This window comes from Brienomyrus brachyistius, chromosome 7 (genome assembly GCF_023856365.1).
Source record: "Brienomyrus brachyistius isolate T26 chromosome 7, BBRACH_0.4, whole genome shotgun sequence".
In the NCBI taxonomy this organism is placed as follows: Eukaryota; Metazoa; Chordata; class Actinopteri; order Osteoglossiformes; family Mormyridae; genus Brienomyrus; species Brienomyrus brachyistius.
Window position 1 is genome coordinate 17,886,390 of NC_064539.1, and position 18,947 is coordinate 17,905,336.

The 18,947-nt window shown below is 43.8% G+C and overlaps 1 protein-coding gene and 1 long non-coding RNA gene across 3 annotated transcripts; one reads left to right on the forward strand and one right to left on the reverse strand.

The window, feature by feature from the left end:
• Nucleotides 1-1,547: 1,547 nt before the first annotated feature.
• On the forward strand, nucleotides 1,548-6,281 carry LOC125746293 (alpha-1-microglobulin/bikunin precursor). The gene is made up of 10 exons (XM_049020103.1): nucleotides 1,548-1,734; nucleotides 2,403-2,545; nucleotides 2,816-2,892; nucleotides 3,596-3,712; nucleotides 4,089-4,190; nucleotides 4,282-4,325; nucleotides 4,420-4,495; nucleotides 4,597-4,764; nucleotides 5,158-5,331; nucleotides 6,149-6,281. Exons 1-10 carry the CDS (start codon nucleotides 1,618-1,620, stop codon nucleotides 6,175-6,177), a joined length of 1,047 nt encoding a protein of 348 aa, XP_048876060.1. The 5' UTR covers nucleotides 1,548-1,617; the 3' UTR covers nucleotides 6,178-6,281.
• A 132-nt stretch (nucleotides 6,282-6,413) lies between these two features.
• LOC125746295 (uncharacterized) lies at nucleotides 6,414-11,581 on the reverse strand. 2 transcript variants are annotated; one of them, XR_007398916.1, is made up of 3 exons: nucleotides 11,177-11,581; nucleotides 8,215-9,999; nucleotides 6,414-7,650 (listed from the first exon to the last, which is right to left on the reverse strand). It is a non-coding gene; the product is annotated as an uncharacterized LOC125746295 (long non-coding RNA). The 2 variants fall into 2 exon arrangements; XR_007398915.1 differs by having other exon boundaries at nucleotides 9,905-9,999; nucleotides 11,177-11,456.
• Nucleotides 11,582-18,947: the final 7,366 nt, after the last annotated feature.

An 18,947-nucleotide genomic window follows, 5' to 3' on the forward strand; every position in this document is an offset into this window, starting at 1 on the left:
TAGAGACACGCGCTGGGTCACAAAGAGATTTAGCAATCTGCAAAACCTGCCGCAAAACCCGCTGCTCCCTTCCGAAATGCCTGGTGCCACAATCACACTTTCTATCGTCTAGTTTCCATGGCTCATATACTCTTCACGCTGTTGAATTTTCTAGTACCAGAACATCGTCATCATCATATTTCACATTAACAGGCAAATAGAGGGTTAGAAGTGAGGAGGTCATTTCATTTCACCGCGTCACATTTTCTGGTTATTTCTGGAGTCACAACCGGTCACATCAAACAGGTAACAGAAACTTGTTGCAGTTGGTATAACTGCTGCTACAACCACTTTTTTTGCTATTAACTATTACCGATAGCAATACAAATACTAACCCTACCAAAAGCTCAGTGTTATACACAGACCTCTTGATCAGCAGAGAACCACTATTGTACTACTGTCGCTTAAATCATTTCACTTTAGCTATTTTCTTGTTACGTTAAAAATTATTACACTTCAGGGGTCACAAACAATACAGTATAATACCGTACTTAATACTTAATGTGTCAATTAACTAGAAACTACGTGTTAGTCACACGCTGATCCTATGCTAGTTCATTATTAATCGATCCTAACAGTTCGTTTCATCTAGTTACTATATTTGTTCATGATATGTTCTTGAGTAGTAACCGAGTTACCAAGTTACTTGTGTCCCCCCTCAAGTAAAATGTAACCATGATTACTTTCCTACTGCTCCAGGGTATTTTGACCCCAGTGTTGCATTTTTTGCTTTATTTTTTTCCAATGTGAAGTAAAATGACTTTATAAACAGGGAAGCAAACCAGAGTCGATGCAGCTAGAATACGAGTCTCTTAGAGAGCAGGACGCCTAACCACACGCATATGATTAAATTCACCAAATACGGGCTTGACAGGCATATCAAAGGAAATGGCCTTTACTGTCAGGTGCTGCTGCTATGGGGACCCAGCCAGCTGGAGTGCGTAACAAGTTCAGACACACCTTCCCCCACCGGCGCGTTGCTTGTGGAAACACGCTGAGACGCCCCAGACTCCCCCCAAACACCAGCACCAGGCCCCCTAACACCCATTAGAGTCGTCGTACTGGGCTCTGCTCTGCAACCAGTCCTTGGGTTTTATTTCCATTATAAATCTCTCCTGCTCAGGCACGGAAAAACGAAATCATCAATGCGACGATCCTCCCCCCAAAAAAATCAATTGAAGTTGCTAAATGCCACAACACATAGCGAGACATTTCAGTTTAACATGAATATAAGTAATTGATCAACGGTATATTGCCAGCAAATCAGACTGTCGTGCTACAATTAGATCAGATTACCCGTGCCACCCTTTAAAAATAATATGCATCACAAATATCAAGAAAATCTTTCTGTAAAGCGAGAGTCAACGGTGAATTAAGACAGAAAGAGATACCCAGAGGAACTGATAAGGCAGCCTTTGGTCTAGTTGCGGTGTTTGTATTTCAGGGAGGCCGTTTACTTAAAGCACACATCCCCTTGGGTCAATGTCCTGCTGTGGTGGTCAGCACAGGCTGGGGAGGACTGATTTTTAAATAACGACACAGTGGCTCAGGACAACAGTCTGACTGGACACAGCCGCCATGCACATCACAGTGCTGCTGCCGTTTCTGCTCCTGGCTGTCGGCACCCCAGCCTTTGGGGGGCCCCTGCCTTCGGAACCTGCGCTCCAGCCTCAGGAAAACTTCGACCTAACCCGGGTAAGGAACCACAGTCTCCCTCTGTCCTTCTGAAGGTTTGCGGAGTGCTAGCATCGCATGTTCAGGTACTATAAGATTAGCACCAGTTACTGCTTTTTCTGTATGACGTATCCGTTGTGCCGGGTGATTGACTGATACTTGACATTGACTTGACACGGTATGGAGCAGTAGTCCTCGCCTTTTCCTCGCTTTCCTCCATTTCCTTGCTGTTATCGTTGCGTTCCGTTTGAACTCGGAAGACGGAATTTTCTCATTGGAAATTTCAACTGGAATAGCCCCTGAAGCTGGAATTCTGGTTTGGAAAGTCTGAGGAGCCTCTGCATCCCCCGACCTCAGAATTCAAGACAACTGCCCCCTTCATCATTGGAAGCCATAGTTATATACTGTTTCGTAGCGCTTACGTATTATTTCTGTTTCATTAAACAAGTCGTACACACAGTACTGTTCAATCGCTATCGGTGGACTTCTTGCTATGGTGTTTGTATGTGCAAAACATCAGGTAATGCATTATCTACTAGTATTGCTAACAATGGCTAACAATGAACATGGCTAGTACTGATGTTGCTAAATGGCGTGTGACGTCATTCCGACCTCTGAGGTAAATGGAACGCAGCGTATCTCTACTCCTTGTTCCCTTCTGCATCTCAGTCCCTGTCCCTGTCTTCTAGTTTATGGGGAAGTGGCACGACATCGCCGTAGCGTCCAATTGCCCCTGGATACAAAAGCACAAAGACCACCTATCAGCGGGAACCATAGAAATAAATCAGGGGGTTACCAGCAATACCCTCAACCTGACGAGAACTGCCATCAGGTGCCACTGCCACCACTAGGGGAGCTCTCCCCACTCACTACACGCTATCTCCTTGTAGCCGCCCCTCTGGCAGCATTAACATGAACATGTACATATAGCCTACAATATGGATCATTAATGAATAACAAACACCAAAATCAATCCATATTTATATAATCCCAACAGTATTAAAGCAATATGAATGACGTTTTGTGTTCCAGTAGTGCACATTTGACACTCTGCTCATACTCTGATGGTATAATGTTTTTGTTCTTGTATGTTTGTGTGCAGGCGTGGAGAGTGCAAACAAAAATTTATGTCCTACGAGGTAACGGACACTTCTGGGAAGCTGTCGTATCACAATGCAAGTGAGTCGCTACAGATGATGCTTGCCTGTTGGGTTTGGAATTCCTGCCTATCGGGCCGACCCAATATGTAGATGACAGAAAAAGATATGCAAAGGTACGATACCAGTCAAAAGTTTGGACTCACCGAGCTGCGTACAAAGGAGAGTGATGGCATCAGTATGAATTGGTTTTGGAGGAGTTTGACTAGATAGTGAAGAAAAGCGGCCAATGAGAGCTCAGCTCTCAGTGGGACCTCCTTCAGGCCAGCTGGGAAAGCATCACAGGAGGCCACCTCATGGAACTGGCCTACAGGAGACAGTAGGTTCAGCCAGTCGCTGGAGCAGTTGGGGTTAAGGGCCTTGCTCAAGGGCCCAATGGTGGGATGAATCTGCCAATCACGGGATTCGAACCAGCAACCTTCTGAGTCCCAACACACAGTGCTGTCCCCCCAACAAATAATGTTTTTGGCTAGTGCATAATTCCATATATGTTATTTTATAGTTTTGATGTCTTTATAATAATTCTAAAATGTAGATTATAGTACAATAATACCTTCCCACGGATGGGTGTGTCCAAACTTTTGACTGGCACTGTATATGACACAGTGAATGGAATGGTCCCTCAACCTGAACAATACTGAGCCCACAGATGTTGGCATAGCATGTTGGGTAGCATTATCAAGCGCGATTACGGAACGTTTGTGATGCTGTGTTCTGGCCTGCAGAGTGGAAGGCTGACGTGGATGCATACGTGGTCCGCACTAATTACCACGAATATGCCATCGTGGTCATGAGAACGCAGAAGCAGGGTGGCAACAAGACCACCACACTGAAGCTCTATGGTAATGACTGACATGGAGTCACATGGGCGAGAGAAAAACATCAAGTTTTCTGTCAGTATCACTGTACTGCTGTGTAGAGATTGCATGTGTGTATAGAAGACCTACATGCAGCTGTTTCCTAAGTTTAATGTATCTGCGTTTAAATGAATGATATTATTAAATCATATTGTATAACTCAATAAAAATGCTGCAGGTTCAAATAATGTCGAAAACTATAGAAAGGGGGGTTACTGTGCTATGGTGACTCTCCTTCTGCTCTTTATCTTATTTTTGCGGGATTTCCAAAGGTAAATTTGTTTGAATATTGCTTATATCACCAAGTAAATGTACGACGAAAGTGATTGTCATGAGACGTGCGGATCTCACGGTTTATCAGGTCGCAGCCCGGACCTGCGCTCCAGCCTTGTGGAAGAGTTTACCCAGCTGGCCAAAGAGCAAGGACTGAACGACGACGCCATCATCATTCTGACGAAGACAAGTACTCCCCCTCTGTCTTCAGCCATAACATACTCACATCTGTAAGCAGAGGCCAGAACTAACCCTTTGAACTTACTTGTTTCTCTCTGCAGAGGAATGTGTTCCTGGAAATCCAGCCCAGTTGCCAGAAATTCAGGTACACAAGATTAAACTTGATTACACTCGATCTTGTCTTCACCTGTCTCTCCTATTGCCCATGCTCACTTATCTCCAACCCTGTCCACAAACAGAGACTCAAAAGAAACGTTGTCCTGCCCTCACCTGAGGAAGGTTCAGCCGTAGACACGCCCATGTTTATAAATGAAGGTATTTCAGTATCCTGTGAATAGGGGGCAGGGGGCAAGTGACTGGATTTCAACTCAGAATCACAAGCTTTTCTCCCCTAACTCACTGGTGCCTTTTCTCAGACTCCTGCATGAGCCCCCCAGATGCAGGTCCATGTTTCGCCATGTTTTCACGCTATTTCTACAACTCCACCCTCATGGCCTGCCAGGAGTTCATCTTTGGTGGTTGCCTGGGCAACCAGAACAACTTCTTGACTGAAAAGGCCTGCCTTCAGACATGCCGCACTGAAGGTACCGCAAGGAACATCATAAATGTAAAGTTCAGGATCTGATGAAGGCTGCTTTTCACAGTGTGACGACACATACGGGACACATATACATCAGCATTCATAAAAGGCTTATACTACATTAAAACATTTATGATAATGTGCAGCATGGAACAATATTTCACTGAGTCAGTTTCCAAGATGCAGTGGTGGTCTTGCATACTGTATAATCCAATTTGAACATCTAATCATACAAATCATACAAATCATGATCATACAATTCACTTAAGTTACAGAATCGGCCTTTTATTGTGTGCATCTTTTTCATTTCATGTGTCATTTCATGTGTCATTTCATGTGTCATTTCATTTTTTCATTTCATTTTCCACTTTATTTCACTGTATCTTCCGCTTTCCAGCGGCCTGCAGGCTGCCTATTGCCCCTGGGAAGTGCACTGGCCAGGAGCAGCTCTGGGCCTTTGATTCCATAAGCGGAAAGTGCGTGTCCTTCAAATATGGCGGCTGTAAGGGAAACGGCAACAAGTTCTACAGCCAGAGGGAGTGCGAGGAGTACTGTGGCGTGATCAAGGACGGTAAGGCCGCAAAGGCATTGGAGTGTTCAGGTACAGATACCAACAGATACCCTAAGGTATTATAAAGGAGTAAAGAGAATTCTGATGATGAAACATCAAGGAAAGGTATCTCTGTTCTGCTCGTCATTATCATTATTGCCCAGCAATTGCATTATGATAAGCAACAAAAAACTGTCCACTGAAAACTTTGAGTCTGTAAAATTTTTTAGTTTAATCCAGTCATCAAACACCTTAATAATACATGCTGGAAAATGATATAATATATCCATCCATCCATTTTCCAAACCGCTTATCCTACTGGGTCGCGGGTGGTCCGGAGCCTATCCCGGAAGCAATGGGCACGAGGCAGGGAACAACCCAGGATGGGGGGTCAGCCCATCGCAGGGCACACTCACACACCATTCACTCACACCTATGGTCAATTTAGCAACTCCAATTAGCCTTAGCATGTTTTTGGACTGTGGGGGGAAACCGGAGGAAACCCCACGACGACATGGGGAGAACATGCAAACTCCACACACATGTGACCCAGGCGGAGACTCGAACCCGGGTGCCAGAGGTGTGAGACAACAGTGCTAACCACTGCGCCACCATGCCGATCCTGGTATAATATAATATAATATAATATAATATAATATAATATTATATAATATAATATAATATAATATAATATAATTCATGTTTTATCACTGTCTGATCATATTTATGTTGTGAATTTATTTTTATTTTGTTGCTACACAGAAACACATGCTTACAGGTAAGTCAGGCTGTGAAAGGAGTGAGTAATCATACAATCTTCTATTCTTCTATACAACAGGAGATGAGGATCTGATGAAGGTCAACTGAAAGTCAGCTAAATGACTAGGCAGCAGAACAAATCAACCGACCAGCAAATACAGCGGTTTGGCAATAATGGAGTCATGATTAAACTATGCAGTATAATATGGAAACCAGTATTACCATTCTTTTTCCTTTCTGCTTATTTTATTAGTGAATCTGAGGCTCTTTTCTGAAGTGAAACGTTACATTAAAGGTGCAACAACATTCAACTGTACACAAATCTATGTGGTGCTTTTATGCATTTTAAACTTAGAAAGGGGTCGGTGCCGACCCGAACACGATAACGAGGTTAAAAGCAGGAACACAGCTGATGCGCCTAGACTGTGTTAGGAACTGCCTGTGCTGAGCTGTGTTTCTCCTGACTGTGCCCTTCGGCTGTTTGCGCCGCTATATTAGAGAACGAACGAGCCAGTGAACGCCATCCCCTTCTTATTACCAGACCTAGTTTTCTCCTTATCACATTTTTTCTCACTGTCATATCGGGTAAGAGAAATGCTGAACCGGTGATGAACCACGGTGGAGCCGATTTTTTTCTATTACAATCGGTAAAAAGAATTAGCCCGTTCACCGCAGAGCGGTGTAAGCACGTTCGTACTATAAAAGTCACAAGGTAAACCTTGTGCATTATTAAAATATTTTATGGTGCTGCCACAAACCAATTTCATGATGTCATGTCTAAATACTGGCAGACAAACACAGCAATAAACAATCGTTAGTATTCAGTACAAGATAATTCAGTAGCTGGATATAGATATATGTATGAAAACAAAATATAATGTATTTTAATCTTTGTATGCTAACTCGACTTAATTTGCGGTATACGGGTTAAAATACAAGGTATTTTCTTGTCATAGCAGCGCGAAAGCACATAAAATAAGTACGTGTTTGTGCTTTTACTAACAATCGTTAGTAACAACGCACGTATCGTTCTTAAAGGTGAATGCGTACTTGCGTACCGGTTATGTGCACCCCTGACAATAACTCACTACAGGCAGTACACACACTCATCTAAGGTGTGTCCTTACATTGTGCTGTTATCTTGTGCTTCAAGCCTTGCAAAGAGTGATTGAATGGAAGATGGATGGATGGATGGATGCAATACAGACATTTCAATCTGTAACAAAAAAGCTGTATAACGCATTAGAATTTTGTGAAACAGACTGCAAACACAAAACATTAATATTGGTGATTCAGCGTCTCACTAGATACATCTCCACTGAAGCGAATAATTGAATGCACTTGTGTATTTGATGCTCTGTTATTTTTCTTGTGCGTTTTTTGCTGCAAACCCCCAGTCCAAGAAGGAAAATCCATACTTGGGGTGGTACAGTATAAATGCCAGAGTCACATCAAAATGAACAACCAGAAAGACATTTCTGGGCCTGATGGGGTAAAACGTGCAGATTCGCAGCCTCGTCATACGCGAAGCCGGCAGACACGCTCTGCTGCGTGCATTTAAAGATCAGAGCCGATGCAGTCCTGTTAAAAATAGAGAGAATAGAGTGAGTGACATCAGCGCCTCTTTAGCACGGTAGCAGTCGGCGCTCGGTACTCATCGCTATATTCAAGCACAGTTTGCCCTTCGTCAATACAACATCGCTGGTCAGGACCATTATCACGGGGCAGAGACTTCTTACTCTCTGCAGGTCACACGCTATCATCCAGCATGAGAAATAAGGCCTGCTTCAACCCCGTCCAGCAGCCTACTACTCAAAACTCAACGGCAATAAAGACTAGTCAGCAGGAACATCTTCAGAAAGCTCCATACTCCATCTGACCTTGCATAACGCCCATCTTGCTGTAATCGATACAGTGGGTCTCCGAATATTTAATTACCAAGCAACAAGTTATCTATCATAAAAATCCACTTTTGCCTCAGATAGACAGAACCTCAAATCCAATGAGGATGCTGTCATGACATGGCTTAGGAGGGCGTCATGCTAACATGTTAAAAGGATCACAGCAATTAGTCATCGGTAGGCATGTGTGAGTCGGCAGGGACTGAATAGATGCCATTGAAGCCTCTCTTTGCACCAGACTTACCGATAGTTTCACGTAAAAACTATCAGCGATTGGTGGAGTCTGGAGATTTCCTTCGTAAACAGCTCAAGGGCCGTTTACCTCCAGTATCAGTCTTCTTCACAGAAGAGCAATCAGTCGCATTGTGGAGAAGCTTCCCCACAATCTCCAAGAAAAATGGAGAACTCTGGGTTCGAGATACAAAAGAGAACTTTATGTCCCATATACCACATTCTCATGCTGAGGAGAAGCTGATCCCTGCTTTTGCCTCTCAATCTTCTCCAGAATTTCCTTCAAGTGCGAGAAATTCCCATCCAAGGAGTGGAAAATGAAGCCCTTATCACAGCTAATAAAACAGGGATTAAAAGGTCCTCTTGTTCAGCTTCCTGTAGAAGGTCTTCTGAGGACCCAAACAGGCAATTCCCCATCCACAAGTCACCTCATTTGCTTAAGAAGTCCTGGGGCTTCAGGGAAAATCCACTTTAGCTTCCACTTCAGTTTCCTGAATAGCCACTCTACATACTAAAAACACTGTGATCCATCAACGCATACAAGACTGCAGGCTATCATTCACTGTGATGAGTGTGACAGCGAGAGGCACGTTTTAGATCTTCACTCTTGTCCAGTGCCATTGGCAGCGCGGGAGTCTGATAGACCTTCACATAAAGCATCCATCGAATACATTTCTGTGACCTTAGGAAGCCTTGATTTGCCCAGCAGATTGTGAAGAGAATCTCAGGAGAATTCTGCTCTGAAATATGTTGATGCTACTCTGAAAAATACATGTGCCAAATCAAAATGTGTAGATCAAAGCATAGCTGGCGATTCTGTGCATTCCATGATATATCTAACATCCAAGGTAAGACCTCATTCGAACCCTCCCAAAATCTGCTCTGGAATTACAAACACTACTGGGGGATAAGCCATTGTTTCCATGGTGAAAATCAGGCGAAGGGACAGTCGATGAGTGTAATACATTATTCCCAACACCTGCTGGCTGCAGAAGCCATACACAACTGCTTCTATGTCAAGATTATTGCTGACAAGATATTTTTACTGACATTCTTCTTTTGGTTACTGTGCAAATAATCTGTGTGCTTTAAATGTCAAGCGTGTCAAAACGTCAATTGTGAGCAGTCGTACCACCTGCAGTTCCGACCAGGTAATCCACCTAGAGCTAAGCGTGTCTGGGCCTGGCCAGTACCTGGGTGGGAGATCAGCTAGAAGAGTTGGGGTGCTGTTGGATGAGGTGTTCGTGTGACCAGCAGGTTACACCATATAATGGACTGCAGTGCAATAATGGGGACCCTCTGCTGTAAAAAAGGGGCGATACTTTGGATGTAAATCTGAGATCCTGACTTTCTAAATCATAAGTCCCCTTGGCCTCTTTCCAATGAATGGGGGTGGTACCCCGATGTCCTGGCTAAATTACCCACTGCCTTTCAGATCTGGCTTCCTAATCATCCCCTATATCTAACTAGTGAATTCTCTCCCGCTCCATCACTACCATAGCCACTGTGTGGTGAGTGTACTGGTGCAGAATGGCTGCCGTCACATTGTCTAGGTGGGAGCCCCCCAGTGGTTGTTTATGAAGTGGCTCCCAGTTGGTTCTGTGAACATGGGTCATTTTGAAGGATAATTTTTATTGCGAATACCTAAACAATGAATATGCTGAATATGCTGCTCGAGGGAAGGGATCGTGGTGTTTACCCACGTTTCAAGCTTTCCATCCCTGGGATGTTGATGTTTTCTTCTGTCTGTACTGCTTCACACCACTTTCATCGAAGTAACTGAAGTCAAGTGTGGGTGCTTAAACAAAGAGAAGCTATTTACCGCATGGCTCTATATGCAAATGTGTTTTAAGGGTAAAAGATACTAAGTGATCTGCTGGGTGATACACAACACAGCGACATGCTTTAGGCTGACAGTGCGTTCAATAGACATTACTGATCCTGCAAACCTGTTACCTGAAATTATTACCAGCGTTGAAAGATTGCAGAAGTACCCGTTTGTACGTATCACTGTGAAGTCTGTGATAATTCGGTAACGTTTTACATTAACTGCACCTTCAGAATGCTTTTATATTGCATTCATAGAACGTTCAGTACAGCTTCATAATGTATTCATTAAGTATTCAGAAATTATTCATAAACATCATGCATGTATACCTTAACATCTCTTAACAGCTGTAATATACATTAATAACAAATATTATATAATAATAACAAACATTATACTAGTGTAATCATGTAATGTTTGTTATTAATGTATATTAAAGCTGTTAAGGGATATTAGGATGTTAAGCTGTACTTGCATGCTGCTTATGAATGATCTATGAATGCATTATGAATGCATTATGAAGGTGCACTGAATGTAAAGCATTACCTATAATTCTAATGAGGCAGAAAGCATAGACTCTGCGTGCATTAAACCTCCCCCTGAAAATCTCACTGTACCCCATTAATATCCAGCTGAGATCATTAAATGGTGGTCTGGCCCAAGTATTTACTCCTGATAAGTTTTTTGGCAATGGCAACTTGACAATGCATTAAAATATAAAACGACTTTTTATTTAGTTCTTTTTCATGGTTTTATTTACTCTGTGGGAAAGTGTGTGCTCCATACGTCTTTGTCAGTGCGCTATCCTGATCTGTCCCGGGATAAGACAGAGTTTGCAGCATGTCTTTTTACAAGCCTTCACTGGATTTATGGCTGGTTTGAGGGTGGTCTGCTGAAGTCAGTTGATCAAGCAGATACACAGTTTCTCTTGCCATAAAAAAGAAGTTTTTTTTTATGATTGCAGTTAGTAATGCATCTTTGTTCAGAGAGTTTACTTGTATGTTTAACAATTTTCTAACAGCACTGATGCAATAATTGCCGAATTTTTCACATTCAGCCTCAGTTGGAGTAGCAGCTTATGACTCAGAAATGCTGGGTTACAGTTAGGAAAAAGCGTTTCTATGTTTCCAGGTTAGACATTACGCACCTTTAAGGGGCAGCGAGCTCGAGGACGCTAGTGGATCCCAAACATCGGGAATGTTCCTGATGAATATTAAGGTGTGTGGATTCCAGGATGTTTCTCTCCGGGTTTTATTCTTGAGTGCAGTCAGAAAGGCAGCTTTGTTTGAAGAGCTTGATTGTACATTTAACAATTACCTAACAGGGATGACGCAATAATTGCTCAAGTTTTCACATGTAGACTCAGAGAGGATGTGCTTCAGGAATTCTGTGTGAAACTGAATGATAGAAGGCTGATTTTGAGATAGAAAAGTACCGACTTTAGTGATAGAGTATAGAAATGGGAGCAGCCTGGTGGCGCAGTGGTTAGGACTGTCGCCTTACACCGGTGGGGTCTGGGTTTGAGTCTCTGCCAGAGTTCTGTGTTTCTAGAGTTTGCTTGTTCTCCCTGTGCTGTCGTGGGGTTTCCCCTCGCGGTCCAAAAACATGCTGAGGTTAACTGTTGTTGCCAAATTGCCTGTAGGTGTGAATGTGCCCTGTGATGGGTTGGTGCCCCACCCAGGGTTATTCCCTGCCTTGCACCTGTAGGCTCTGGGCCCCCTGTGACCCTGAACAGAATAAGCAGTTTCAGATGATGGATGTGTAGTACAGAAGAACAGGAGTGCATGAAGAATTGCTGAACACAATCAAAGTCCAGGTGTAAATAAGAAATTTCAACCATCTTTCTGTTAGCTAGCATCCATTTTCCATAGCTGCTCGTCCAGTGTAGGGTCGCGGCGTCCAGAGCCGATTCCAGACGCTGTAGGGGCAAAGCAGGGAACAGGTCCTGCAAGGGCACGAACATCCAGGCAATTTGATAACTCCTGTTCACCTTGGCGTGTTTTTGGATTGTGGGGGAGACATGCAAACTCCCCCCATGTAGAGCCAAAGTCAGGTCAGGTACACATGGTCAGGTCTCCAGGAGTTCTAAGCATTGCATCACCCTGCCTCTTGCTGACAATTTCTCTGCTTTGCATTTCCAGCTAAATAATTTGTCTTGTAAAACCAAGGGTGTAGATTTCGATGAGGATGTTAGGCATGTTTCCCAACCAATAACGTGGGAGTGCTGTGTGTTTAGGGGGTTCGAGGCTGATTTGCTCCCTACCAATATTGAAAAAAGCCTATGACCTTGAGTCCAGCTAGGTACCCGCGATTTGATCATGGTGGCCTGAAGCCGATCCCAGGCAGTGTCGGGCACAAGGCTGTGGTACAGCCTGCACAAGATGCTGGTCCATCACTAGGCGCACAAACTCACAGGCAGTTTGCAGAAACCAGAAAGCTCTGGGTAATCCCAAGCAAATTGGGACAACACTGCTTCACGAAAAAAGGAACAGATTGTTTATGGGAAACAAGAATCGAAGTGGTAACAGAATTCTTAATACTGCTTGCTGCAAATATCCTTGTAACCAACCACCGCACCTTGCCCTTAATTTAAAAAGATTTCAAATTGCTGAATGTCAAAAGAATCAGAGGTGGGTGTGACAAATCCCCAAGGTGAAAAGGACTGTAACTGGGGGCCATGGATACCCCTGTGGGATGACTTTGCAGGGGGCCCTCATCATGTAAAATAATGTATAATTTATAGGCTCGAGGTACATCATACCCCCACTCTGCATATTCCACCATGGGGGACACTGACAATTAGCACCGCCCCCTGACTTCTGGGATGTTATTTAATGACTATATGAGCTGTTTATGGTGGGTCATTTATGCCACAGAGTTGATGAGAGCGTCAGATATATATTAAAATATACAGCAGAGTGTCTTAACCAGAATAAATGAGGATGGTAAGTGTACAAGGCTGGTCTCATCTGCGATGAAGAAGGAAAGTGAGAAAGACAGAAAACATTTTTTGATATTGCTTGTGCGCTCTGACTTCTGTTTTTCTGCAATAAGCACGTAAATGCAGAATTAATGTGAATTGCTGATACCACACTGAAGGTGTGCATGGCAGTTACAGCCAGTTAAGGGTTAAAGATGCCTGACTTGTACTTGCACACAGACTGTCATAAAGCCGATTCCCTTAAAAATTCCATTTAAATACAATGTATTGTAATAACGAACGCTTTGTGAATCGCATGATAACATTGCGCAGCTTCAGTGGTGTGTCAGCACAGTACAGCACTGCATGTACTTACTGTTATTATTCCTGTATGATTATTATTATTATTATTGTTGTTGTTATTATTATTATTATTATTATTATTATGTACTGCATTCATGTTTTTTCAGCTTACTTATGAATTTGACTTAAAGACAGATTTAGGAAACGGATCTTGATCATAACCTGGGGGCTGCCTGTGTTTAAAAACCTGGGTGTGGGAGAGCCATGTTGTTACAGCAGTGAAACTATTATCAGTTGAACTCCTTATACAGATCTAATCTAATTGTGCAGGGCTTAATGGCGAGGAGAGGAGAGGAGCAGGAGAGGAGAGGAGCAGAGAGTACAGGAGAGGAGAAGAGAATAGAGGAGAGAACAGAGGAAAGGAGAGAGGAGAGAGGAGTGGGCAGGAGAGGAGAAGAGAGGAGAGGAGAGGGCAGGAGAGGAGAGGGCAGTCCTTCAGTGCTGTGATGCACTTACCTTGTTGGTCTCACCATAGCATTAGCACCTTTCCCCTTCCAGTCTCACTTTATTCCCTGACAAGGTGTCTGTTGCTTCCACCTCCTGGCCCTGCTGATTACATCTGTCCCATGCCTTCTGCTCTCAGCCCCCTACCTCCTGTTTCCCTCAGCTCTCCCCTAGAGTTTCCTGTTCAGCCAACAACTTACGCAACGGTTGTTTTTTTTTTTATTTTCCTATCTTGGTCCTGCCCTTCCTGATTTGCCCATGTCCCTGTGTTTTGAAATGAGGTTGTTTCAGGCCAAAAGCCACCACCTTACTTAATGTGAGACTCCCTTGATCATTCTGCTGAAGCGCTTTCGTATATCTTGCATTTGGACACATCATTAGCTATCGGGTCAATCGGAACCCAGCTTGTGTCCAAGTCGATTAGCTGTCCCTCTGGATCTACAGCCATCTTGAGGTTCTCTCCATGACCTCTGTGATGCCCTTGGTGGCTTTCCTGCAGTGCAGACATGTGAAACCAAGGAGCTTGAGGGCCCTATGGAGATACAGGCCTGTGAAGACCCTGCAGCCCACCTTAATGGGTGAGCAGTGTGACCTCAGGCACTCGCCTGCCAGGTCCCTAATTTCATCGTCTTCCTCTCAGCGATTTCCTCCTTTCTTTCAGTCAATTCCACATCACATCTTGTGGTTTTGGAGAACCAACATTCTTGCAGTCTGTTCTCCAGAAACACCCCGATACAGGACTGGACTGGGATTAAAAATCAAGCCCTGGACTTGTGCCTAGATTGGCCCACTACATATACAAGCCCAGTATAGTGTGTACAGTAAGATTTTTGCTGGTCCCCTAACCCTTTAACCCACCAGGAAAATGCCCGGTATGCAACATGACCAGCCCAAACCTGCCTCCAAAATTTTCGGAAACCCTGTCCCTAGCGTGGAATTATAATGTTTACCTGTCACACACCCTCATTAGAAAAAAAGACTTTATCTCTTAGATGCCACGTTAGATCGACATGTCGTCTTTCACGTCCCCCATCATTTTTATCCATCACAGATCCCAACCCCTCATCCCAGTCAGGGCTAAGCTCCTCTTTCGCAGTGAAAAACAGACACTCTGCATTGATGTCTTCATGCGCAACAGGATATGGAAAGTGAATATATCATAAATAAAATGACTTTCCTCTGCATACTTGAAAGAAGCAACAATAATTGTCACCATAGCGACTGAATTAACACCGTTCCTCCGAGTGGTGCTTGCACGAAGACAGCCTGCTACCTTTTCCTTGTACAATAAAGTTGACTGTCTTTGACTATGTATTGAATAATTACACCATCAGACACAGTGTTTTAATTCAAAGAAAGGTATCTTCTGAAAAGGGGCTCTAAGACTCTCTTTAGCAGTGAACTCAACTGTATGTTGAAAAATGTTAATTATTGATGGCATTCCTCGATATCTATTATAAAAACCATCTGTTTCGGAAATGAGTACTTCAGGCAGAACAGGAATGATTCTCACTATGTGATTACTTTAGGACTGTGGTCAAAGACAGTAATCTGGTGAGCTACCACATCGCAACCCAGGGGGTGGGGGGTGTCCCCCCGTTGGAATACAAAGGTATCGACTGGGTGCCGAGCACTGCGATCGGAAATATACTTCCTGTGGTTTCACAAAAATGGGCAAATGTTATTCTGAAAAGGACATGGCTTTAATGCTTTATTTATTATTTCCGGAGCTTTTGGTGATACATTTTATCAAGCATAATGAAAATAATGATTTCTCTTTAGTCTGGCTGATCGTCAGCTCATGGGATTTCATCACCTCTCCAGAGGCGTGGGCTGTGAGTGTGTGGAGTGTGCACGTTTCTCCATGAAGCATGTGACCGTTGAATGTGACCATCCCGCCCTGGGGCTCCTTCCTTTGTATCCTGTGCTTCTCAGGATGTAGCTGCACCACAACCCGAATTGAATAGGTCACCATGTACCTGTAGCTTCTGAGATAGACTCTGACCCTCCCACGACCCCACATAGGACAAGTGGGTATGGAAAATTGTTGATGGATGGATGGATGTTCATCACCATTCAAAATGTGTTCTCCTGTCATCTGGGACCTTTCTGGGTCTCAGTCATCACAGAAACCATTAACCTCAGGTTACAACAAGGTAAAGAGGGTGAAACAGTGAGGAAAAATCGGCACTGGGGCATCAGCGTCCAATCAGCCTGAGGAGGACTGAGGTGAAGTACAACCAACATGTTCACGTTAATGACAGTTAATGGAGTGGAGGTGTGAGACTCTGAGGGTGTGTGTGTGTGTGTGTGTGTGTGTATATATATATATATATATATACACACACACACAAGACCCACTACACAGTTCTCCACTGTATAAAACAATACATAATATAATAAAATATGATATAATACATTTTTATTTTATTTATTTACATTTTTATTCATTCATTTGTTTGTTTGTTAGTGAGTAGCTACCCCATAGATCTTACTACAGACATTCCCCAGGTCAAGAACGATACCCCACTTATCGTGATGAATATACCACAGTGACTGTGATCATTCAGACGCAGGATGGTCACTAGACAGCCACACTGAAGATCTATGCCAAGACACCAGATCATAAATGTGCGACTGAGGAAAACCAAGTGTGTCCTTTACCATGCAGGACAAGTCGCCGCACGAGTCTCATGTCAGGTTCCTCCCAGGTGGGTGCCGTGTAGCTCGGCCCATTGGGGTCGAATCCCGGGGCTCGCTGGCTAATTGCATCCCTGCTGGGCTCTGGAGCAGGACCTGCGACCCCACATGCTGCAGAATGCTGGATGCTGGTGGATCTAACTTCCTCGTTTGTGCGCTGTTTTGGACAGCATCTGCTAAATGATAAATAAACGATAAATTGGAAAAGCAAGGTGAGAGGGGATTTCATCCTCATCCTGAAGACAAGTACAGCATGCAAATGTTTAGGGTGAGCGGCTTTGATCCTACATGACTCTCTTCACGGATGAAGAAGTGAACGATGGTACTTTGATCTCCCATTTATACACACAGACACACACACACATTTCTATTCATTCCTTTGTGGGGACTCTCCATGTGTATGGACATAACCCTAATACCTAAAATGACAACCTTAACCCCTTCAAGGTCAAAAGTTACTTCTAGGTACCCCAACAAAATCAGAGGCCCAGCCAGACCCCATGGAACGTTTTCACTGGCTAATCGAATCGCAGGCCCCCCCCCCCCTCCCCCCCCCTCCCCTCCCCCGGCACCCTGGTGTTGAATGATGGACTATTGAAGCGACATCCTGTTTGATGTGGCAGCCATCCCCCCTGTAGCACAGACTAGGTATTTCATCTGAAGCTAAGCTAAGGTCCTGGGATGAGAGACCAAGTAGGAAAGCTGGGTGGCTGTTGGGAGAGGTGTTGGTGTGGCCACCAGGTTAGTGCATCCTGTGGTCTGTGTGAATCCCAGTGCAGTAATGGGACACTGTGCTGTAAAAATGGTGCTGATCTTTGGATGAGACACAAAACCAAGGACCTGACTCTCTAAGTTCGAAAGGTGATATCCTGATATCCCTTTTGGATCTGCCCCCCCTAATCATCCCCTATATCTAACTGGTGAATTCTCTCCTCCCCCTTCACCACCTTAGCTGCAGTGTGGCGAGCGAACTGGTGCAGAATGGCTGCCGTCACATCATCCAGAAGGATTGATTCTTTAAGGGTCCATATAAATGTAATGTTCATGTTCTTTGTCTTCTCTTCACCACTGGGGATAGGAGTCTAAGGTACGGATCCACACACCACCCAAAAATTGGCCAGTATTCATTCTGCTGTGAATAGATATAAAGCAGGAGAGACTAGGAGAAGGACAGTCCTGAGTTTCAGTAGGCAACGTCTTTATAAACGATGCCTCAAAACAGCCATTTCAAATGGATTTGATATGTCTTAATATCTGTTCTAATATTGTGTCGTAGCGCATTTATTTAGATAATTTATGACAGAATCCTGTGCTTATCACACTGGGAGAGAATTTAATGAAAGTCATGCAAATGTGCAAATGTGCTGAGCCCTTTTCAGTCAGCAAAGCTAAGCAGAAGAATCATCAGTAAAAGCGCCCGCATTCCGCAGTCGAAGCGATGTTCAAAAATATGAAATGTGCTAAATGTACTTTTTTTCTTTAAGGTCTTTCCTTTACATGCGGCGGGTCGTGACTTGCACATGTTTCGACAGAGTTGCTGCTTTCTGAGTAGAGATCAACGTTAAAACTAGACCGACGGCTATCGTGTCCAACTCCGAGCTGATAGTGGTGTTGAGATTTTGTTTCTCCTTCTTCTTCTGTTCTTTTCCGCTGTCTTGAATTTACCATGGTTGCAATCTGAGTCATGGCCACTAGAGGGCGCTGTTACCCTAGAGTTCACCAATTCCTACACTCACCGCCCTGTTTATAGCAGAATTCTGTTGTCTACATAGTTCACACAGTTCCTGCTTTGCAGTGTTGGCCAGAGAATTCTGGGAATATCCGTAGAGGAAAACGGAACTGAGGACTGCTGCGGTGACCTTCCGTTCAGGGGCATATCACCTGGTCCTGGAGGGATGTGGTCCTTTCCAAATTAATTTGCTGGCCCGAGTGTCTGCACATGCAGAACAATCCCTCTCAGCGCTGATCCTGCATTAGAAGCGTCTCCCACAGGAACCAAAGTTGGGCAAAAAATGTATAATAACAGGAAAGTCAGAGATGACGCTTGTATCTGCGTCTGGTCCGTTTCTACAGGCGTGAAACATTAAATGCATGTAAAATATACTATAAACAAATGATAAACTGATACCACAATCCACTAGAGGTCAGATAAAGCCTTTAATTTGTTTTCAGATTAATTTTTATAAGGACATACAAATTAACGTTTTTTGTTAACTTGCAGAATAGAGAAGAAGGGTTCAGATTAATTCGTTCGCAACTTAAGAAAGATTAATGCCATCTCCCATTCCAGGTGTGATGAAGGACGGCCTGATTGGTATGTAAGGTCATGGGGAAAGTGTTGGTTTGGGCGTCACTGCGATAACGTAAAATATGGGTGATATAAGTGGCTGATAACCTGGACAACCAGGCAGAAAGTGTGACGTCGTTTTATGTGCTGTTGCCTGTTTGTGTTACAGGTCCTCATTTCAGATTGTTGTAATGGTTTTGTGGT